At 53.2% G+C, this 21,396-nt stretch overlaps 8 protein-coding genes and 1 non-coding gene across 9 annotated transcripts; 2 read left to right on the top strand and 7 right to left on the bottom strand.

The window, feature by feature from the left end:
* On the bottom strand, window positions 1-762 carry SMAC4_00977 (uncharacterized protein; the record flags this gene model as incomplete). The annotated part of the gene is made up of 1 exon (XM_003350039.1): window positions 1-762. One exon carries the CDS (start codon window positions 760-762, stop codon window positions 1-3), a length of 762 nt encoding a protein of 253 aa, XP_003350087.1.
* A 612-nt stretch (window positions 763-1,374) lies between these two features.
* Window positions 1,375-4,133, bottom strand: SMAC4_00978 (uncharacterized protein). The gene is made up of 2 exons (XM_003350040.2): window positions 3,944-4,133; window positions 1,375-3,870 (listed from the first exon to the last, which is right to left on the bottom strand). The coding sequence occupies exons 1-2, from the start codon at window positions 4,079-4,081 to the stop codon at window positions 1,630-1,632; spliced, it is 2,379 nt and encodes a 792-aa protein (XP_003350088.1). The 5' UTR covers window positions 4,082-4,133; the 3' UTR covers window positions 1,375-1,629.
* A 280-nt stretch (window positions 4,134-4,413) lies between these two features.
* On the top strand, window positions 4,414-5,803 carry SMAC4_00979 (uncharacterized protein). Its single transcript, XM_003350041.2, has 2 exons — window positions 4,414-4,719; window positions 4,811-5,803. The coding sequence occupies exons 1-2, from the start codon at window positions 4,682-4,684 to the stop codon at window positions 5,499-5,501; spliced, it is 729 nt and encodes a 242-aa protein (XP_003350089.1). The 5' UTR covers window positions 4,414-4,681; the 3' UTR covers window positions 5,502-5,803.
* Window positions 5,804-6,123: 320 nt separating this feature from the next.
* On the bottom strand, window positions 6,124-6,227 carry SMAC4_13510. Its single transcript has 2 exons — window positions 6,192-6,227; window positions 6,124-6,159 (listed from the first exon to the last, which is right to left on the bottom strand). It is a non-coding gene; the product is annotated as a tRNA-Ala (tRNA).
* A 1,877-nt stretch (window positions 6,228-8,104) lies between these two features.
* On the bottom strand, window positions 8,105-9,581 carry SMAC4_00980 (uncharacterized protein). The gene has a single exon (XM_003350042.2). It carries the CDS (start codon window positions 9,379-9,381, stop codon window positions 8,119-8,121), a length of 1,263 nt encoding a protein of 420 aa, XP_003350090.1. The 5' UTR covers window positions 9,382-9,581; the 3' UTR covers window positions 8,105-8,118.
* Window positions 9,582-9,940: 359 nt separating this feature from the next.
* SMAC4_00981 (uncharacterized protein) lies at window positions 9,941-10,783 on the top strand (the record flags this gene model as incomplete). Its single annotated transcript, XM_003350043.1, has 1 exon — window positions 9,941-10,783. The coding sequence occupies one exon, from the start codon at window positions 9,941-9,943 to the stop codon at window positions 10,781-10,783; it is 843 nt and encodes a 280-aa protein (XP_003350091.1).
* Window positions 10,784-10,973: 190 nt separating this feature from the next.
* Window positions 10,974-12,645, bottom strand: SMAC4_00982 (uncharacterized protein). Its single transcript, XM_003350044.2, has 3 exons — window positions 12,301-12,645; window positions 11,526-12,117; window positions 10,974-11,459 (listed from the first exon to the last, which is right to left on the bottom strand). Exons 1-3 carry the CDS (start codon window positions 12,377-12,379, stop codon window positions 11,210-11,212), a joined length of 921 nt encoding a protein of 306 aa, XP_003350092.1. The 5' UTR covers window positions 12,380-12,645; the 3' UTR covers window positions 10,974-11,209.
* A 197-nt stretch (window positions 12,646-12,842) lies between these two features.
* SMAC4_00983 (uncharacterized protein) lies at window positions 12,843-15,532 on the bottom strand. The gene is made up of 3 exons (XM_003350045.2): window positions 14,332-15,532; window positions 14,035-14,262; window positions 12,843-13,961 (listed from the first exon to the last, which is right to left on the bottom strand). The coding sequence occupies exons 1-3, from the start codon at window positions 14,769-14,771 to the stop codon at window positions 13,190-13,192; spliced, it is 1,440 nt and encodes a 479-aa protein (XP_003350093.1). The 5' UTR covers window positions 14,772-15,532; the 3' UTR covers window positions 12,843-13,189.
* Window positions 15,533-16,399: 867 nt separating this feature from the next.
* Window positions 16,400-20,683, bottom strand: SMAC4_00984 (uncharacterized protein). Its single transcript, XM_003350046.2, has 2 exons — window positions 18,713-20,683; window positions 16,400-18,632 (listed from the first exon to the last, which is right to left on the bottom strand). Exons 1-2 carry the CDS (start codon window positions 20,274-20,276, stop codon window positions 16,660-16,662), a joined length of 3,537 nt encoding a protein of 1,178 aa, XP_003350094.1. The 5' UTR covers window positions 20,277-20,683; the 3' UTR covers window positions 16,400-16,659.
* Between the last annotated feature and the right edge of the window lie 713 nt (window positions 20,684-21,396).

The following is a 21,396-nucleotide window of genomic DNA, read 5'->3' on the forward strand; positions in this document are numbered from 1 at the left end:
CTAATCGAAGCTGCCGGCAAGTGCCACACAGCTAAACCTCAAGTCACCGCCTCCTCTCTCCAAGAACTTGAGCGGACCCAGCGTCAAGGCCGTTTGGCTGAGAATATCCTCATCCTTTTCCAGCTGGCCCCTCTTGAGCGGCCCCTTCCTGCCTCCGTCCAGCTCCCACAAGCCCCCGTCCTCCGTCTTGACGAAGCAGACATAGTGCAAATCGACATCGTCCGTAGCAGCCGGTGCCATGGTATCGCCCTGGGTCGCGGCGCTCTTGTGGGCATTGGCCAAATCAGCGTTCATCTCCAGCAACTTAGCTCTCCCGATAGGGTCCAGTGGCGTCGCGTCCTTGATGATCTTGTCCAGGGTCGAACCCTCCTCCACAAGCTGGCGGGCCGGCCCGTTGACGGCCGCGTGGAGCAGGCCCATCAGGCCGCAGGCGTTGCGGATCGTCTGGCGGAACCAGAGGACTGGCTCTTGGGGGCCCTTGCCTGAGTAGTCTTCGAGGAGAGAGTCCTCAGCTAGGCGAGCCGATTCATAGGCGGCGGAGACGGGGAAGACCATCAGCAAAGCCAGGGCGGGGCGCGGGATGAAGGCGAGCATATCTGGGTCGGTGAGGGAGTAGACGTCGTGGACCTGAAGGGTATTCGAGAGGCCGAGCTTGTGGAGGAGGCTGGTCATGAGTTCGGGATTGGCTTCGAGGGGGATGAAAGCCGGACGGTCGGCAGCGGCGGGGACGCCGCCATGGGGATCGGCTTCGTTCGAGGCCATGGTGATGGTATTCGTTAGGTTTTTGAGCTCGCTGGCTTGGTATTTCTGCTGAATATGGGTTCAAAGGAGACTTGGTCAGCTTTGGAAGCAAATGTTGCTTGCTGTGAGTGCTTTGAGAATGCCTAAAAAGATGTAACTTGACGAAGTGTGACCCCGCGGTCGGCGCGCACGGCAACCCCGCGCTGGTCGACCCAGGCAGGGTCTGATCATCGTAAGGAGAAGTGTAAAACTTACATTTATTTTTCAAAGCTTCTGGGCTTGATGTGAAACTCGTGATTGTGACGTTGATGGCTCGTTTGGTCAAGGACAGTTGTGATCAGAAGAATGGTCGCAAGTTGATGGTTCCTGGAGAGAGAAACGAAGGCATCCCTGTGACGATGAGATCATATGCACATTGTGGAGACCTTGACAGTTCAGTTTCTGGTGGAAGCTCAGCCCAGGGGCAGCTGAGTCCGCTGGGTCACAGGGGCTCCTCACTGTATGCGGTCCAAGAACAATACCGTACTGTGTCCCATCTCTTTCGTTTGTATCCCGTCACCACTCCGAGCTACCTACCTTAGTATTGAACCCGTGATGATTCCCCTCCTCACTTGTTACTTGGGTGTCCTAATAGGTCAGCGACACCGAGAGCAAAGACGACTCGAGGTAGAACTTGTAGCCATGGAGAGGACTATATATCTTCAGATAAACATTCCTAGATTGAACGATCATTCCCCAACGGCCAGACTAACCAACATGCCCCAGAGTACCAACGCCGGCCATCTATATAGTTCTACTGACATTTTATCCCGTTTTGGTAGACCTACAGATAACATAGTACACATCCATTTACAGCGCTTCCCATATCGTACAGACCGTCGAATACCCTTATTCTTGGGAGACAGCACCCGTGGGGCTCGCTGCTATCCTGCGAACGCGAACCGGCAGAGCAGCGTTAACCTCTTTCTTCTCCCGGTACAACGGGTCCTCGTGTCCCTCGGCCTCCCACAGACCTGGGCCACTCTCAGCGACAGGTGCATCCTCGACCACTTCGCCAAGAAGTTTCTCTTCCTTCTTGGTATGCGACTGGGCCTGGCGTCTGAGAATCTCACGACGTTTTTGTTGCCTCTCCGCGTCGAAATCGGCTGCTTCAAGACAGTTTGTAATCTTCTCCTCAACCAGGGATTTGACGTGGAACGCCAGCTGTTGGCTGATGAACACGCCACGGTACCGGTAGCTGAGCCACAGATACAAAGTGACGGCCTTGTGAAGACCTTCGAGTCGCACCAAATGGTCTTTTCGTGCTAGGGCAGTGAGCGCTGAAGGATCAACCTCGAGCACCTCCAGATCAATTTCGGGGATCTCGAGCAAGTGGCCGCCGGACAGATTGGCAATACTCCAAGCAAAGGCCCTGAGAACGTCTTTTTGAGCCTGTTCACGGAGCGAAACCGGGGCTGTCAGCAAGACGGAGCGGTCGTATATGCTGAGGTTGAACTCCTTCAGAACATTGGAGATCTCGAGGACATCGCCAAAGCTGCAGATGTTGAAGGAGCTCGAGAGTCGTGCCATCTCTCTGAGTCGGGAGAGAACGAAGGCAAGGGGAATGTCGGGAGGGAACAAGGAGGCAAACCGCTCGATGATATGCGAAGGCGGCATGATACCCGCTGCAGTAATGGGCTTGGCGTCTTTGAGAAGATGCTTCTTGATATGCTCGAGATCCTGCTCATCCATGGCTGTGACGAAGCCCGGCGCTCCCCACTTGCTTTGGGCAGACGTAACTGAAGCCTCCCCTTCGTTGCCCGAGCACACAGCATCGTTGGCTGTCCTATAACGACCAGCCCTACCGCCGATTTGCTTAACTTCCGGGATCGTCAGGGGGCGCTGGGTCGAGCCATCGAATTTGAATGCCGATTCGAAGACGACGCGCTTGATCTCGAGGTTCAGACCCATGCCAATGGCGTCACTGGCAACCAGAAAATCGTACTCGTTATTCGGATCATTGAACAAGGCAGCCTGGGCCGCTCTGGTTTCAGGCGGTAACGAGCCGTAAACGATAGCACATTTACGCCCAGTTGCACCTTCGATACCAGCTTTCAAAGCGTGCAAGTTGACTCGAGAAAATGAAATGACAGCGTCACCTTTCTGAAGATTCTTGAAGTCGGTGCCAACAGCTTCTTCCATGGGAAGCAAGGGGTTCAGCCTCTGATAACGGTGCACGATGCACTTGTCGCCCAGACGAGCACAAAGCTCCTGTATCAGATCAACCACTCTTTCCTCGCCGCATAGATGAAGCTCCTTTGCCTGACAGCCCAGGACCGCCTGGGTCCAAGCCCAACCACGGTGTTCGTCGGCGATCATTTGAATCTCATCAATGACGGCGACATCAACCTTCCAGTTCAAAGGTGTCATCTCCACCGTGCAACTTCGGAAGAACATGTCGGCATTTTCCGGTATCCTCTGTTCCTCGCCTGTGATGAGGGCACACGGCTTCCCCTTGGCGATGAACCGGGTGAAGATCTCGTGAGCCAACAAGCGAAGGGGCCCGGCGTAGATGCCCGATTTTGCGTTTTCCAGAGCTTTCAGGGCGTTGTATGTCTTTCCAGAGTTTGTTGGCCCAACGTGCAAGTGGATAGTGCGCTGCAGTTGGCGAGTGGCAGGGAACCATTCGTAAGGGAAGCGCAAATCGGCAACTGTGAGGTGCAACTCGGCGGTGGACTTGGAGAACTTCTTGCGCATTAAGAAGGTTTGGAGCGCGTACCGAAGCTCCTTGGTCAATTCTTGCATATCGCCCCTGATGAAAGCAGCGCGCAAGTTCCAGAACAAAGGGTTATCGTTACGCGCAGTCATGTTGAGTGCGCTGGCCAGGTTGAACGACTTCTTCAGAGCATCTTTGAAGAGGGAGATCTCCTGGATGTAGTCCTCTTGAGTGTGTAGCCCGAATGCTCGGTATTCCCGGTGCTCCGGGTCCCATCTCCCCATTTCCCGTAGCAGATGATTTAATCGGTGCTTGGCGAGGTCGTAGAACTCGCCGTATCTCTGTCGCAGCGCCGGTTCGGATGGTGTCGTCCTGCGTTGTACCCTTTCGCGGTCATTGAGGCGTCGTCGTAGCTGTTCGTCAGCTGGCAATTCCTACAAGTAAAACGAAAAAGGTCAGCAATCCGGGAAGTGAGAGTTCGAGAAGAAGGCTGTTGGGGAATCGAACATTGAAGGATTGAAGTGCATTCGAGCCGCCGCGCGCCGCAGCCTTCTTGGGCGGTTTAGTCGACTTCACCCGGAAGCGGCGAGTAACGAGGACTGCGCTCCGCGGACATCTCCAGGCCTGCCCTAACAACGCGTTCATAACGGTGGACGAGATGTGCCAGCGATCATCGCTCGTCCTTCGAGTCGGCACCAAAGGTGTTGGAGTTGGGAGGGGAGGCGTGGACTTGGAGCTCGGAACGACGGCGTGGGATGGAGGCGCTACAATAATTCTTATCGTCAACCTTGAGGATCCAATTCTTTTCCCTTATCGCTTGGCTCCCCTCTCTTCACACTCTTGGCACTGTGCCGTCTTTGACCCCTGGGGCTCCGCTGTTCACCCCGGCTGAACTCCAACTGGCCCACACGCCAAGCCCACAAGGCCGTCAAAAGGTGGAGGTGTCCTGCATCGTCATCATGCAGCCCGTGAGTGGACTGTGACACTCCGCTGAGTCCGCTCTGTAACCTCAGTGGTAACCTACCGTGACCGACAGCTGAGTATTTCGAGAATCTCGGGCTCAATTTGAGCATCCATCATACCATCGAGCACCACGCTACTATCTCGACCTTCAGACGCATAACCCGATCAATCATAATATCTGCCAACGATCTTCGACAAGTGGAAACTCCCATCTCCCTCCGCACTGCGACTTGACTTACACGACTTGGTGATCCCATCAAAGGATCTCTACGCGCATCCAAGATGGCCTCATCTTCGACTCCAGGAACTCCTCTCCTCTAGTACGTTGCTTCACTATCTTCCTTGTCCCACAATCTCTAGCCTAGAATAGTTATTCAAAAAGTTCAACACTAACAACCGTCTCCCACACAGCTCCTGCATCGCCCACAACACCACCATCCTAGCCGAGTGCACCACCTCGGCCTCGTCCCAGACCTCCTCCCTCGCCTCGCTCATCCTCCCCAAAATCGACCACTCGACCCCTCAAAAGCTCACCTACACCCATGGCTCCTACCACATCCACTACATGTCCGAGTCGCCCTCGGACTGGACGTCGCAGCCCTCCGCCTCCTCGGCAGGCGGCCTCACCTTCCTTGTCGTAGCCGACTCCTCCCTAGGCCGTCGCATCCCCTTCGGCTTCCTCGTCGAAGTCCGCAAGCGCTTCCTGGCGCAGTACCCTCCTGGTCCGACCAACGACTTCGCCGACATGCCCAACTACGGCGCGGCCTCGTTCAACGGAGAGCTCAAGACGCTGATGGTCGACTATGGCACCACGGGCCAGGGACAGAACGATGCGATCACCAATGCCAAACGGGAGATTGAGGATGTGAAGGGGATCATGACGAGGAACATTGAGGGTCTGCTGGAGAGAGGCGAGCGGATTGATCTGTTGGTGGACAAGACGGACAGGCTGGGCGGTAGCGCGCGCGAGTTCCGGGTTAGAAGCAGGGGTCTCAAGCGCAAGATGTGGTGGAAGAATGTGAAGCTGATGGCGCTGCTGGCGTTGGTGGTGGTGTTGATTGTGCTGTCGATTGTGATGGCGGTCAAGAACAGCTTGCCATGAATGATCGGGGTTGGTCGGAGCAAGTTTTGGGTTTCCGGTTTGCCTGGGGTTGGACTTGGGTTTCATGAGTGATGGGTTACGAAAATACGGTGTCTTATGTTGTCATGCCTTCTGCTTTTCTGTTACTGCTCTTTTGGCGCTTTTTCGACATTGTACGGTTGCGTTTCCTCTCCTGTTTCTTTGCGTCTGCTTCGTTCTGTATAATTCGTTAGAGCCTGTGTCATTGCTGTGGTTTCAATCAAACGCTCTTCTCTCCTATCTCACCTTTGGACATGACAAGAGCCCTTGGCCGAACCTAAGTGTAAGCGCTTGGTAAGTTGGTCGTCGACAAATGGGAAGACGGGAAGGAGCAGAGAGATTGTCGGAGAAAAGAAGCCAAGGGAAAAGAAAGATGGCTAGGATCCAAACGATCCTCCCAGCAACAACATCAAGGCAGACCATTCCTGCAGAGTCCGCAACGCCGAGTCCGCAACACCGAACTTTGCTTCGAATTACACGCTTAGTCCCGTCACTTATGATATGCTCTCCCCTCAGCAACTCTAGGCCTGGGGAAAAAGATGAGACAAAAAGGTCGCAAAAAGATAAAGGAAACAGCTGAAAAAAAAAAAAAAGGAACAGGTTATGGACGAACCGTGGTTTGAACACGGGACCTTCTGTAAGAGCTGCTGCACTTGGACAAACAAGGCAAATTGCGAAACAGACATTCTACCACTGAACTATCCGCCCATGGGAAGTTGTTGGAAGTTTGTGTTGGGAGACAAACTTTAAGGGGCAAGCGAGACCTAAAGAGGGGTCCACTTTGGGTTTGGGATTTGGAGTTGCTTGTGGCAGTGACTGCCTGATGGAAGGAAGGTACCTGGGAAGGAAGGGTGGAAGGCAGGTATCGTGGGCTGGTGACATAGACGAGAAAGGACGGATAAGCGCATTGAATTGGAAGAATCAGAAGAGCTGTTTATTTGTTTGTTCATGTTCGTTGTACGTCAAGGAGCACCCCTAGAAGTCACCACGCTGCCTCCTCAATAGTATTTGGCCCAAGTTACCGAAACGAAGCTTATCGTGATTGCCGTCCGGTCGAACCATCAAGAGGTGCTGTCGATTGGCAAGACGAATGGGCGTAGGTCGGGTACGCCCTGGGGCTAGAGCGGAGGGGGCTCTGGAGCAAGACAGAGTTGTTAGGTGAAAGACCAAATATATATACCTGGGGCTTGGTGTTGGTCCCCTGTACCTTGTGGTATAGGTTGCCTAGTTTGGTAGCCAGCCTAGAAATCTGGCATGTTGCGATAGCTAGTCGGAAGATACGTCTCCATCATGAGTTCGGCTCGAAGAAGAATCATGATTGCTCGAACATCGCCACGGAGGCCGTTCCATAACGTCCTATGGCCCTAAGATACTACACCGACGGTGCTACTGCCAGGATCCCATTCCGTAAGTACCGGCCTTGCATTCGTCGTGCTCTTCACATATCCCATCTTCTCTCCCATCCCTCGTTTCAGGATAACGGTGTGTCAGAGGTCCTCGAATCTGCCGCTCCTTAAATCTCCTCGGCCACGCATTACCCACATCCCCCCCCCCCCCCCCCCCCCCCCCCCCCCAATTCAGCATCCTCATAACCTCGAACTTCCTCCCGCGACCTTCACCGACCCGATCGCCATATTCCCCAGTCCCGCAACCCCTTGCCCTTGAAATCTTTGCGCGTCTTGGAACATATACCCATGGACCACAGGGCTTACCGCATGCGATGACGATGTAGCGTGAGGTCCTGGTTGGATTGTGAAAGATGGACTTCTGCGTAATTTCGATGTGAAGAAGGCCGGGTGGCAGTAGGATGGATTCGGGGTCATGATAGGCGGTGGTGGTGGTGGCATTGTCGGTTTTTGAATGGGAGTGATAGGTTTTGTTCGTGACTGTATATTTGAAAGTGAAGGTGGTGATGATGTTGGGAACGGTGCATGAGCCTCTGTGGAGTTCAATGGGAGGGTCGTCATGGATGACCTCTTGACTGTTGATGGGTTTGGTTTGTGCGTATGGTCTTGATGTCGGTATTGGGCATGTAGATGTCTCTCGGCCTATGGTTTGGTAGTGTCGGGCTTGAACTTCGAGGTGGAATATATGTTAAGCGAGGGTATAAGTCGTATGCGCGGGCAGAAGTGAGTGTCTTTGGGAATGCTGGGAATGGCAGTTGTCTGAGGCTTTCGAAGGTTGAAGATAGATAGTTTCGCTGAGACTGAAAATTCGGCCTTCCGATGAATGAGTACGCAGCAAATGTAGGTTCCAATATCAAAGCGAGTTGACGGAGATCAGATGGGCAGTGTCTTATGCACCCCACGAATTCATGGTTCCGGGACGTTGGATCGGCCAAGATGAAGTTCGTCATTGTTGATCATCTTCACGTGAAGTGCCGAAGTGGCCCCACTATAATCACCGGCCCGGCGTGCTATCCCCGCTCGACATGGTGCCGAGCGAACGAGGGCTCCGCCCATGGATCGGCCCGTCCCCGAGCACCTCATTGGGAAAGTATCCCACTACATCTGGCTTCTATCTTTAAAAATTATGGTCATTTTGTCTATAAGAGCGTGAATCTAAGGCATATGGTTTTGCCCGTCTTCTTGGCCTCCCTCTAGGCAGTCTTTTCTCCGTTCTTCGCCTTCTTCTCACTCTTGGGCTTTTCTTTCTCTTTTTGCTTCCCCTTCTTGATGGTGTTGACCAAAGCTTCAATCTCCTCAACGCGCTCCCGTTCCTTTTTCTCCTCCTCCTTCTCCATTTCCCGTTTCTTCGCCCTTGCCCTTTTTGCAGCCGCTTCCTTCTCCCTCTCTTCAATGAGCTTATCGCTTGATTCCCACAGCTTTTTCGCAACCGCTTCGTCGTCCACATCCTTCCGTGCGCAGTCTACCACCATGCACTCCTTGACCACCTTTCCACCCTTGTCGCGAACTAGACTGCCTTCCATAACGGCCCACAAGATGGACTGCGCGCCCATCCTTGCGCTCTTGAGGAAAAGCCAGGAGAACACATAAAGGAAGAGGTATACGATGAGACCCCAAATCGTGCCTCTGGTAAGCCACCTGCGCATTCCAGGTGTTCTCGAGTATCCAGGGTCTACCAGGAATACGCGCGCGTTCATCGGAAGCTGATCGGGCCTCTTGTACGCGTCCAAATGCTTCTGGTATGCCTTGCCAAACACCATTAAAGCCAGCTTGCTTCGCGCATATGCGTTACCGGGCGACCAGTCCTTCTTATCCAACGCTCTATCCAACGACGGCGAACGGATGTAGGCGGGGCATGTCGGGATGATGATGCGCACGTCGCGGTCAAACGGTTGCGCGCGGATCGCGGGACTGAGGATGCCAAGTAGATGGAAGTTGGAGAGGAAGTTAACCTGCCAGGTACTCTCCACTCCATCTAGTGTCTCTGTATAGCCCTTCCCTGGCGGTGTAAGGGTCGCACCGCAGAGGATGATGGTATCGAGGCGGCGGGGAGGGGCGTTGTCGACCCATTTTGTCGCAAACTTTCGGACGCTATGCAGGGAGCGCAGATCGACTTGTTCGGCGTAGATAAGTTGGTTGTCGGTTTTGTCGCGCATGTCATCAATGAAATCGACGAGAAAGGGATCGTTATGCTCGTGGTGGGTAAGGATGATGACTTGGGCGCCTCGTTTGGCGAGCTCGTATACCGTAGCGGCGCCGATTCCTGATGTGCCGCCGGTAACCATGACAACTCGACCGTGCATATTCCGTTCGGCCGTACATGTCGCGCCACTGGCATAGATCTTGGTGAAAACGATGGCTCCGAGAGCACTGCCGGCCTTGGTGAGAGTCCACGGTCCGGGCAGCCATGATGGCCACCCGTCGAAGACGATGCTGGTGAGGAACGGGATCGGCATTATGGGAGATGCTGTTTGGAGGGTTCGTAGGTTATTCCGGTCTCTTTACAAGATCATTCTGCGGTTTGTCTAAGTTGTTTTGGAGGCAGAAGCACGGAGAAAACGTATGGGAAAAAAGAGGCCAACAAGCTCTAGAAAGGAGAAGCTGTCGCAATTGGTCGCGACTGGCCTCCAACTAAATGTCCACAGCAGGCCCGAAACACGAGTTACGTCAGGGGCTCAGGGGCTATATTTAGCGACCCACTCTACCAAAGTCACCGAAGTCCGATGGGATGGAACGCATCCATCGATCCAAATGGGCCGGGGCCGGGAACCGAGCCGCATCGACGGCAGGCATCAAGCCCACCCACACACACATCTAGCGGGCATCAAGGTTCTCGCGCGCTTCTATCAATTACTTCACGACTTGACGATCCACCGAACCTCACGTCGCCCCGAAGCTACCTAGTTTACAACTCACGTATCTGTTCTCACAACTAGCCTATCTCACTTCCACCGTCAATCAACAGATTACAACAAAGACCCAGCCAACAAACCGTGTGCGCATGCACTTCTCACCATGAGTTCCCCAAAAAGGCGAGCCTTCAAGGCTACAGACAACGATGATGCAGAAGACACCCCCCTTCACCACCTCCGCCCCTTTGGCACCGGGTTATACAAGCAACAGATAAAATTCGTCCCCGCCTCCGATGGCGATCTAGACTCGACCAGCTCGACAGCGGCCAAGTCCAACAACAAGCCAAAACTTGACGTAGCTGATCTCTACCTGAACATGGTTCTCGCCAACAAGGACAAACAAAAACAAAAAGAAGAGCCATCGACAACAACAACAACAAGAACAACAACAACGACAGCGACAGATATCACCACTACTACCAACCCCTCAAACACAGACACAGACACAGCCCAAACCACAAGCACAGCACCAACAAAGCAGCCACCACCAATAGCACAACCACAACCACAACAGCTTGAAACCTGCCAAATCTGCTCCCTCCCCTACGACCCCACCCCCTCCGGCCTCGCCGCGCACGAATCCTCCTTCGCGCACCAATCCCGCCTTCCACACTCGCACCCACCCTCAGCCTTCAACCGTTCACGGATGGGCCTCAAACACCTAACCAGCCACGGGTGGGACCCCGATTCCCGGCAGGGTCTCGGATCCGCGGCGCAGGGGATCCAGTTCCCTATCAAGGGCAAGAAGAAAGATGATCATTTGGGTCTTGGGATAGAGGTGCCCAAGAATGGGATTCCGTTGCCGAAGAAGAAGGAGAAGTTGTTGGATGCGAAGAAGGTGCGGAAGATGCAGGAGCAGGAGAAGAAAAGGGGACAGAGGATACAGAGGGAACTGTGGGGGAGGGGACCGGATTTGGAGAGGTATTTGGGGAAGGGGCCTGGGTAGTTGGTTGGAAGTCTGTATCAAGACGAATGTGACTCTGGGTGAGGACGGTATAAGTGAGGTGGTTACCTTGAGTATGGTAGCCGGGTTAAGTTGCTAGTAGATGCAGAACCCTGTGTAAGAAGCTTGCCCTTTCGGACACTTGAGGTGAAGATGTTGAGTGGTTTCAAAAATGAACAACTATTAATAAGGTTCAGCGCCTTTTGATTCGCGGTTCCATCCTCTAATACCAAGGCAACGCCATACGAGGAACATGAGGCGAGAGCAGATTTCCCATCTTCGTCAAATTCATCTTGCCACTTTGAGCTGGCATACAGCCGAGGAACTCCCTGTATTATATCTTCTTGTTCTTCTTTGTCCCTTTTATCCTCGACACCCACTGAAACGAACACCCTTTCTTATACCCGACCAACCTCCCAAGCAAACCCATTAACTGATGAAGCACAAGCACCCCAAAGCAACATAGAAAATCAGAAGGGGAAAGACCGCCAACCCAACCCGATTCTTTAGAACGCCGCTTCCACTGAGGATGCTCACGCCCGCCGCAAAGGACCAGCCTACAAGCACCAGGTAGACCGGGATCCTGGCGATCCAGTACAGCGAGAGAGCGGAGAGCATGGCAGCCAGGACGAGAGGGAAGAGGGTATATCCGATGATACAGACGCTTTGGGCAAAAGAGCTGTGGTAAGGTCAACTGTCAGCATGACTCCTTCTCGCAAATCAACCCGTCAATGAGGGCACTCACATATTCCCGCCCAACAACTTAATCTGCGCTGTCACCACCGCCTCCCCAATCCACACCATCGCAAACACACCACTGAATACAATCTCCCTCTGCTGCTCCCTGCTCCTAAAGCTCAGAAGGGTGCTCAGCAGCAAGCAAAAGATCAACGGGCCCCAAAGATCCCAATCCCTCAGCCCAGGACTCATATTCCCCTGCTGCAGCAAAGATTCGGGGTCCATCACCCTGCTCGCCAAACCCGTCAACTCGTCTCGCGCCCCCGACAGACCGGCGTTTCGGATGTTGGCATAAGCGCCCCGCAGCCCGTCTTCGGACTCGAGCATGGTGCCGCCGAAAAGGTAGCGCGGATACAGCACCTCGCGCATCTTGGACCACACGGCCAGCAGGTCGCGGCGGAGTGTCTCCCAGACGGTCTCGTCGATGGTGTTGGTGGGCGCGCGGCGGTCTTCGCCGGGGATGCGGTTGGTCCAGGCCGATTGGGTGTTGGAGGAGGAGGAACCGCCGGCGGCGGCGGACGAGGAGGAGCCGATGGTGCCGGTTAGGGGTGCGCGGGAGGAGGAGGGTCCGAGGGGGTCGTCAAAGTCGTTGAGGTCGGCTGCGATTGAGAAGCCTGCGTGTTAGCATTTGTCTTCCATTGTGTGCGTCGGATTGAGGGTATGTGTATAGGTAGGCTGGCGCGGTGCCCCTCCTGCTTTTGGTGAAAGCCTCTCGATTGTGCGGACCATCGGGGACCGAAGAGATGTAATGGCAAGAAACTTGGGGGCCTGGTACAGCTTACCATCGTCGGGATCTATCAGATCATCGTCGTCCAACATGGGTTGTTGACGGTGATAGTCTTTACCACCTGGCGAGGCCATCTTGTGTGTGTCGTTGTGTGTGTGTGAATACGGCCGAGCGAGTCGTTCGTTTGTAGCAGTAAGCTCCCTGTTTGGGTAGGCAGGTTCTTGGACGCAACCAAGGTTGGCCCCTTTCAGTCGGTCAGAGTTTGGTCAATTAGAGTATCAGGAATCGGTTCCCAGTTGCGATGGAGGGATACTAAGATGCCAGTGGTGTTCGTGATTCGTGGTGGTGATCCGTCCGGAAGCTGTCGTGTGTGTGGAAAGCTCGCAGAAGTGGAAGCTTCCATGGTCCTTGGGGACGAATGGATTGGACGGGCCACGTCCCCATGTTCAACAACGGCGGACGGCCCCTTCCCCCACGGTCAGGGCGCTGACGTTTGATGTCCGCTGCTACAGGGCAGTACTCCGAGTGGCCCAAGCTCCAATTACTCCAGGGTTAGGGTTCACCAAGCTAAAACGAATACAATGCTTCCATCTTCAATCATATTCCCAGACAGAAGATCTCTTGTTCTTTATTCATCATTATTCATTAGCCTCTAACCTCTAAGTCTCCTGCAGAGTGGTATGTTAAGATGACTCTTATAGCTAACATCATTTCCAGCGTCGATCCGCCACGATGGACTGATCCATCTTAGGCAGTCCTCGTTCATATCCCACAGCGTCTAATGTATCTGAAACAAGACAGCAACAGCAGGAATCGTCCTGATTCTTTCCAGTAGCCCCTATTAGACTTTCAATAAGTCAACAGGGCTCAAAACATAAATCATCAAGATAGACCTCCTTCGTTTTTTACTTCCCAGACTACCTCACAGAAATGCAACCGTCCGCTTAATGGTGAGCGCCCTCCGATCCAGTCGATGTGGCAGGAGTCGTGGTCGGAAACGCCTCATGGAGAGCGTGTGGGTTCGGGTAGTGGGCTGCCGCTACACCAATGGCGACATAAACGATGACGCACAACACACCCTCCAGATAATTACTCTTCTGGTCCCTCAGGAAGTTTCCAACAGTCAAAATGGCGAGGATCAGCATAATCAGGTCGAAACTCTCAAAGTTGAAGCCCATGGGCTTGTCAAGTCCCCAGCCGACGATAACCACAAGGGGGCCGTTGAGCAGAGCGGTCTGCAACGTCGAACCCAGTACTGCTGATAGGGCGATGTTCATCTGGTTGTCGTATGCTTCGTCTACTGCCGTCAAGTGCTCTGCCGCTTTTTCGACAAGCGGGATCATGATCAAACCAACGAAGGCATCGGAGATGCCGCGCTCCTCCACCACGAAGTGAATCTTTTCAACGAGGGTGATGGCAATGATCGTGACAAGGGCGATGCCCACAGCCAATGCGATAATAGACTCGATCATAGTGAGGCGATGACTACGAAGCTCCTTATGCTTGTCGTCATCACGCTCGGCGTCGGCCTCAAAGATCGCGTCGTAGATACCGTGGTGGGTGCGCATCTGGAAGAAGACGTACACGAGATAGGCGATGATGAGCAAGACGGCGGTGCTACGCGAAATTTCGAGGGTTTTGCGCCTGAGTTCTTCCGTGTCGTAGCGGCCATAAAGGGCGTTGAAGAAGGCTGTAGGAACGGCTAGTCCGAATCCACTGTAGAAGAAGAACCGGTGAGCACTTCATCCTTTCTTCACGCGGGGATAATGGGATAGATGTGAGAACTTACGCAGTCAACAACAACCCGCTACCGGCTTCACTAACGATCTCGCTGAAGTGCGTCTCCTCGCGCTTGAAACCAGCGGCAATGAAGCAGAAGCCTAGACAGAGCAGCATCGTAGCAAGGATGGAACCTAGGATCGCAGCTCTGATGACCTGGGTATTATCCACCGAAGATTCAGGGTCGTACTGTTTTACCAGGACTATAAACATGATAATCTCGACGAGTGAACCAAAACTAGTGACCATAGTCTGTTAGAAACATGACCCATCTTTTTCCCAGCGGAAGGGCAAAGGAGATACTCACGTTGTCTCTGCCAACACACCAAGCACGTGCGGAACCTTCTTCGCCAAATTCTGTCCCGCAAATCCGACCAAGTTCGCACAAGGTACCATGGCGATGTATGCTAGAATGAAAATTGCCAGGTCCTGGTGAGGAGCGGCATACCGTACGGCAATGGCGGCGGGTACCACGGGCCATAGCACGTTAACGAGGCGAGATGCCAGCGAGGACGAGCGGAACACGATGCGCAAGAAGTGCCACGGGTGGATGCCGGACCGGCCACTCTCGCCTTCTTCGCGGATCGGGAACCATGATTTTGGGGCCGGTGGGTGGTGGTGATGGTGGTGATGGGCCTGAACTTCTGTTGCGATGGGAAGGACGTTTCCAGCGCTGGCGTTTCTCTCATCTGAATCACGTTCAGCAGCGCGCTTTTCTCGCGCCGCTGTGTGGTAGGGAGTCACCATGGTGTGTTTTTGTGGGTGTATATGCGTCGTACACAGCTGAAATGTGTCGTGGGTGCTTTATGGGCGGAAGTTTGTAGATAGGTAGGTGGCTTCCCGGCAGCGCGCCTCCTGTGTCAGAGTTATCTGTTTGCGGTTGCTCGTTCCAAAGAGCGGTATCCCACCCCGAAATACTGTGTCGTTTGCTCAAGATCGACGAGATGATGTATTCCAGCAGGAACGACTTATAAGAAAGGACCAGGTGGGGAAGAGAAAAAAGAGCTCAGTCCGCAAGCCACTAGGTGAAGGCGGTCAGGACTGGATTAGGTAGGCGTCACGACCTGACCAATGTTCAGGTGGAGCAGTATGTAAGACAGAAAAAACAACGAGTATGTACGAGGATAGAAAGGGCCTCTATAATAGGAAGATGTCCGAGGAAAATAAACACAGCAGAAGGTTTGTAATAAAAGAAGAAGGAGAAGAGGATTAGCAAAACGTGATATTTCTGAGCATCCGCATCGGTCTCACTCATCAATCGCAGGGCTCATCAAGGATGGCTGACAACCGACTGGACAAGGGTACGCTCACAACCTGACGGGATGGAGAGGAAGGGAAAGATGAGGGAGAGCTGAACTCAACCACTCATTCTTCACCAATTGCCCATGGTCGCTGTCAGAAAGAAGGATTTATCGTGGGTCTAGACTCGAGGTGTCGATGCAGGAAGGGGCCACCCTCACTTTCTCACAAACCCGGGGACCCCTAGCCAAGCGCCAAGAAGCCATTTGTGCAGAAACAACTGGCTTGGCCTTGGCGATCTTGGCTCCTCCAACGTCGAGTTTCAGGCCTGACGGGGGTTCAACTGGGGTTTTTGGTGGTGAACGGAGTTCGGACTGGAGGGTCCTGAGGGCTGGGAAATCCAGTGGTAACTGAGGATCCGAACGAGTGCATTCCCATTCGCCCAGCCTTCCATCGCTAGCTTCGATGTGGCTTCGACTTTCGAGCCGGGCGGCCGCCAACAATGGAGTCTAACGAGTGTGACATCTTTTGGTATCTGCAGATTGTTTCTTCTTGATGTCATTCGGCACATCGAGAGACAGATCCGAGTGCCGAAAAAGCTTGAAGATGCTTCTGTGTGACCGTAACCGGTAGTCTGTACAAGACATGGCAGGAGATAGGCATTATCGCAGGATCGGAGGCAAGCTGGTACGTGTTGTACTTTGTTTTGTTGCTGTTGTTGCCTACGAAGTAAGGTGGCACAGATCGAAACTCCAGAAAAGTAAATAATCTCCGCTAAATGAACATCCTGGCGGATCTCTCTCCGAAAGCGCCCCAGCCCCGGCTTTTGTTACTGTAAGACGAAGTTAACCGCTGCACAGCCCGCCGCGTGGGACCTGGGGGTAAGATGCGAGATTATGGTGTAGTTTAAAGGTCTCCAAAATAAACCCGGGCCGTGGCAGTCGCTGAGTAAACGCCATCCAGAAAAAGAAGCCACGGCAGCAAAGATGGAACAAAGATAAGATTTTGGCAAGAAACGTTGAAGCAGTCATCATGTGCCAAGGCGGATCTTATCACTTTGCCCAATGCCAATGGCGGGTGGCTTTTTCTTGCTGCACAAAACTTGTCAGCCCAAGGTTCTTTGGAAAAGCTTGTTCTCTTGTTTTGGTGGAACGTCACGTTTGGCGTAGATTTGTTCTACATATGAAGGCATGCCCTTGCTTCATGGCGATAGCCTCATTTCGGGACCGAACACCACGTGCATGAGCTTGGAGAAATGATTTGCTTGAGGAAAAATAAGCATAAGAATAGTGAGTATGGGGAAAATGAACAAAATTATGGGGTAAGCCGGGATCCGTAAACTCGAAGCAGGAAACCCTAACAAGACGACCCCTACAAATTCGCATCACATCGTCAGTCATGAACCATAATACTCCTCCTCCTCACCATCACCCTGCTCATCGTTAACCTGAATCTCAATCTCCTCGCCCGCAAGCCCAATAATTTTTACCGTCTTCCTATTTCGCGGCGGCACCGGTTTCGCCAAAACCACCGTTTCCACACCAGCCGGGCTCGCCTCCTCCGGTCCCATCGGCAAGCTCTCAACATCAATCTCCTCATCCAAGAGACTCTTAAGAATCACTTCCGCGCCTGCCTTGCTGATGACCGAATTAGCCTCCTTGCAGAGTTCCGAGCACACGCACTCAATGCAGCCATCGCGGCATTGACACGCCAACACCCGACCGAGCGCCTTCCTCAGCAACACGTCGATGAACTCAAACGCCTTGGTGTTGATGCCCGACCCACTCGCGCCCCCCTTTGCGTCGTAGAAAGTCAACCGAGCCGGCCGCTTCCGCTGCGTCTCCCGCCTGGCAAATTCCTTGAGATGGTTCTTGCACTCGGTGCGCACGTCGCCCGGTATGCTCATGACGAAGTTGGGCATGAGGCTCATGATGGCGTGCTGGGCGGCGTGGATGGCGCCGCCGACGTGGAGGCGCCGTGACACGAGGATCTCGAGCGCGAGGCGGGGCACGTCGAGCCAGGTGCCCTTGCTGTAGCGGATGACGGGCGGGTTGTCGACCTGGATGGCGTCGAGAATCCGGTTCTTCTTGTCGACTTTAAAGTAGCCGAAGACGACTTGGGTGATTTTGATGGCGCCGTGGTAGGCGAGCGATTTCGACCCGCTGATGCGCCGAATAGCTTCGGTCTCTACCGGGTCGATGTCCGTGTAGTCCCGCTGCTCGGTGGTCCAGTCCACCTTGACTTTCTCGACTCGCGCCATCTTTTTGTCGGGGTTGAAGTCCCGAACGAGGTAGGTGTTGCCCTGGTGTAGGAATATGGCTCCGTCGTAAATGGTGAAGGTCGCTCGGGATGCCTCCAATTCCTCTAACACAATGTTCCGGTTGTTTGTAGTGTCGATGATAGCAAAATGGTCTTCCTCGGTGTCGCGTATTGATACAAACTGCGAAGGCCGGGGTCGAAACCTGTCATGGCAATGGTAAAAGTCCCGGTCACCCTTGAGGAGCCGCTTCTCGCAGACCGTTGCCAGATCTTCGCCAAAGTATTTGGAGTCCTTAGCCGGGAGAATTGGCATTTCGTATGCCGCACATTGGATGTGTCCTTCCTTGACCAACATATTCTCCAAGTCCACTTGAAGCTCGCAATTTGGCTTTGTGAAGAGTTCGTCCGGATTCTGCATGTAATACTGGTCCGTTGCAAAACTGTCCCCAACCAAAATTGACAGAGAGTCTCTGTTCCGCCGGCCAGCTCTCCCACTCTGCTGTCTGAGGTTCGCTATTGTGTACGGGAACCCCCAAGTCATAACGCAGTCCAAAGTGCCGATGTCAACACCAAGCTCGAGAGCAGTGGTTGCCACGATGCCCATGAGCTTGCCCTCGAACATTTCAGTTTCGATTTGCCGTCTGTCTTGGGCAGTGTAACCGCCGCGGTAGCCCATTACACGATTGATGCATTCAGAGCGACCTCTTTGTTCCAGTTCCTGTTTGATGGCATTGACCAGTTTCTCACAGTGTTCGCGAACGCGACAGAAGGCGATGACACGGACGCCGCGGAGGATGAGTTCGCAGAACAGACGAGAACACTCAAACTTGGCATTGCCGCGGCCGCTGGACGGATCTCCTGGGTCTTTATACGGAGTGTTCCAGCAGAGGAACTCCTTGCGACCAGATGGAGAGCCGTCAAAGTCGATGAGCTTGACATCTTCAACGCCGAATATGGTAGTAAAGTGCTCCTTCGGGTTGGCTACCGTTGCTGAACACGAGATGAACTGAACATGCGTATTTCCGACTGCTGCGCATATTCTACGCAGTCGTCTCATGATGAAAGCGACATGCGATCCCATTAAGCCGTTGTAATAGTGCAGTTCGTCCACTATCAACGGGAAGAAGAGTTAATTAGAGATCGCACTCCGCAGCCGTCCGAGAAGTTAACTTGATGGAGGTCTAACTCACCGACAACAAACTTAAGGTTTTGCAAAAACGTCCTCCATCTTTCCTCTTGAGGTAAAATCGTGATGTGGAGCATATCGGGATTTGTGAATATGATGCGTGCATCATCGCGGATTACATTCCTGTCATGCATTGGCGTATCGCCATCAAAGGTTTCAACGAGCAGCTCTTCCAGTCCAGGCATGAATTTCATCACTTCCTTCAGGCTTCGCTTCTGGTCTTGCGCCAGCGCCTTGGTCGGAAAGATGTACATGGCTCGCGTATTCCGGTCCTGCTCAAGGGCATGTATAACAGGCAATTGGTAGATGAGAGACTTTCCGGAGCTGGTGGAGGTGGACACCACCACATGGTGTCCATCGTGTAAAGCGTTGATAGCATCAGCTTGATGAGCATAAAACTGCGTAATCCCCTTGGTATTGTAGAGCGCGTTAACCAAATCTTGGCTGAGGAGAAAGTTCAGATAGCCGTAAACAGGCTCCTGTTCCTCGAACACTCGATGGCCATCGGGAACTATTTGACCAGTGTACCATGGGCTATCCTTCAGCTCTTGCACGATTTGCGGTATGCTTTTCCTCTCCTTCGGGATACTCGCGGGCAAGGTGCTAGATTTCGGCTGAGGAGTGGGCTCTCTTGGTGCTGAAGGCCGCGGAACGAATGATTCGGACTCGCTTCTGAGTGCCATTTCCGGATCTAGACTTTCTGCAGCACAGCGGTTCAAGAAGATGTTGACTGCATTGGCGAACTTGGTGTTCCTCTTTTCTATTAGTGCCGTCATTTGCTTCTGACTATACACGGGCATTTTGACATCCTCATGTCGAAGCCTGCGAGTTGGCTTAGTCGGGTCTCGTGTTTTCTTGTCCTGGACCTGTCTCTTGAGATCTTCGTCGATGAACTCAAAGTAAAGAACCTCCCGTCCAGATCTCAGCTCCTCGTCATCTTCTTTAGTTCGGTTTGTGTCAGTATCACCTAGCCCTTCCAGACCAGTCATACCGCCAACGGACGCATCGGGCGCAAAGGACCGAGACGACTTCCCAGTATAGCTTCCCGTCTTGAAGGTATCGTCCTTTTCGGCACCCCTTGCATCAAGCTGTAGCATCAGCTCGTCGACGTAGGCAAAGTGAATGCCTTCCGGGCGTAAAGCCACGATTGCAGCTACATCCTCAATCGTCAACGACCGGTTTGTATGAGACTCAACCGTCGATCGTATCGTCTCGAACGTGGTCGCCAAATGCTTCCGCGTAGAGCAGAACGTGTAGACGAGGTTCAAAGCCCTTTGTGTCTTCTCGAGTTCCTTGAACCAGAAAGGCCATTCAATGTCGCTTTCGACAACGGTAGTCTCGGCGACAAGCTTGGGAGGACGACCTCTTCGCTTCTTTGGCCCTGTTGCTGCTTGACCAGTACCACAACTGCCGGAACTCTCCTGGGAATCGTTGCTGGGGTTTCCAACAAAAGAGACATCGTCCCCTGGCTCTATCGACGCTTCTGGTTCGGTGGACGCGCGTTTACGCTTGAGCCTTCTCAGTGGATCTGTAGTTGTAGCGTCGGCGCTATGGTGGCTGGATGTCATGATTTTTGTAGTTGAGTGGCAGGGGGGCTTTTAATGCGTTCCACCTCTGTTCAGACCATTCGGTGCCGTAGCCTGTTCGGGTACATCAAGCGGATGTGCCGATTATTATCGGGCCTTGGGGGTTGGAGGTATGTTCCTGTGGAAAGAGCATGCGAAGACGAGGAAAGAGCAGTCATGTTTGTGAGGGAAGTCGCGTTGTGGCAACTCTGCTTGCCATTGAAGATCATTGTTTGTCCTCGATTGACGGCGCGAAAGAAGCGGGACAGTACGTGCCCCTGCCTCTCTGGGTCACAAAACCGCCCGAAAGCTACCTTTACGTAGAAAGTTCATTCTAGGGTTAGGGTTCAGGCCTGGTATGTTGCTCCTTTCATCCCCTCGCAGGCCAAGCGTTGTGTTCCACACTCAACCCACTTCTTCAAAGCGACCAAGGGTGCGTTCGTGTGTTCCGGAAATGGCCTTCTGAAGTTTTTAGAAGATGAATTTCAGAAACCTGTTCGAATATTCAGAAAACTATTTTGCTGGGAAATCTTCAGAAGATCAATTTCAGAATCGCGTTCGAGTGTTCTGAATAGGTTCATTTCTGAAATTCAGTTTCATGAATTGGTCTACTCCACAAATACCTCAACCCTCCAATCACGAAGCACCATTCCACTCAAGAATTTCATGAACCATTTCAGCATCCAAGAGCTGCTGAAATCCGATTCTGAAATCATTTCCTAGCCCAGATTCCAGGACAGCCTGTGCAGCACTACTGAAAGTTTCATTTCAGAAAAGCCATTTCCGGAACACACGAACACATCCCAAGATGAAATCATGAAAGAGATGATTGTGAATCCGCCATGCCCTCCATAATGTTCATCAGGGCGAGCATGCCTCTTTGCACTCGTTGTTCCTCCTAAACTGGAACATCTCATTGGTCGATCCGGGCAAACCCGCAGAGCAACATCTTCCCGAACAACCGTCTCTCGCGTCTGTGCGGCCTGTGCCGACCTCGACTTTACACCGACTCCGGCTTGTCGGATCGAAAGCTAGAAACGGAAGTCGTGAGCCGGCAGCGAGCCATGCAGGAGCGGGCAAGCCGCACCTAACACCAATGGTCGATTGCAACATTGACCGGGAT

This window comes from Sordaria macrospora, chromosome 3 (genome assembly GCF_033870435.1).
Source record: "Sordaria macrospora chromosome 3, complete sequence".
In the NCBI taxonomy this organism is placed as follows: Eukaryota; Fungi; Ascomycota; class Sordariomycetes; order Sordariales; family Sordariaceae; genus Sordaria; species Sordaria macrospora.

Excerpts from the sequence above, each read along its gene's own strand:
- SMAC4_00978 (XM_003350040.2), bottom strand. The coding sequence starts at position 4,081 with ATGAACGCGTTGTTAGGGCAGGCCTGGAGATGTCCGCGGAGCGCAGTC. Across the intron at positions 3,871-3,943 it reads ATGCACTTCAATCCTTCAAT|GAATTGCCAGCTGACGAACA; the intron begins GTTCGATTCCCC and ends TTTTACTTGTAG.
- SMAC4_00979 (XM_003350041.2), top strand. The coding sequence starts at position 4,682 with ATGGCCTCATCTTCGACTCCAGGAACTCCTCTCCTCTA. Across the intron at positions 4,720-4,810 it reads CCAGGAACTCCTCTCCTCTA|CTCCTGCATCGCCCACAACA; the intron begins GTACGTTGCTTC and ends TCTCCCACACAG.
- SMAC4_00980 (XM_003350042.2), bottom strand. The coding sequence starts at position 9,381 with ATGCCGATCCCGTTCCTCACCAGCATCGTCTTCGACGGGTGGCCATCA.
- SMAC4_00982 (XM_003350044.2), bottom strand. The coding sequence starts at position 12,379 with ATGGCCTCGCCAGGTGGTAAAGACTATCACCGTCAACAACCCATGTTG. Across the intron at positions 12,118-12,300 it reads TCTGATAGATCCCGACGATG|CCGACCTCAACGACTTTGAC; the intron begins GTAAGCTGTACC and ends TCTCAATCGCAG. Across the intron at positions 11,460-11,525 it reads AAGTTGTTGGGCGGGAATAT|CTCTTTTGCCCAAAGCGTCT; the intron begins GTGAGTGCCCTC and ends ACCTTACCACAG.
- SMAC4_00983 (XM_003350045.2), bottom strand. The coding sequence starts at position 14,771 with ATGGTGACTCCCTACCACACAGCGGCGCGAGAAAAGCGCGCTGCTGAA. Across the intron at positions 14,263-14,331 it reads GGTGTGTTGGCAGAGACAAC|TTTTGGTTCACTCGTCGAGA; the intron begins GTGAGTATCTCC and ends TATGGTCACTAG. Across the intron at positions 13,962-14,034 it reads AGCGGGTTGTTGTTGACTGC|TGGATTCGGACTAGCCGTTC; the intron begins GTAAGTTCTCAC and ends CTTCTTCTACAG.
- SMAC4_00984 (XM_003350046.2), bottom strand. The coding sequence starts at position 20,276 with ATGACATCCAGCCACCATAGCGCCGACGCTACAACTACAGATCCACTG. Across the intron at positions 18,633-18,712 it reads AAACCTTAAGTTTGTTGTCG|TGGACGAACTGCACTATTAC; the intron begins GTGAGTTAGACC and ends TCCCGTTGATAG.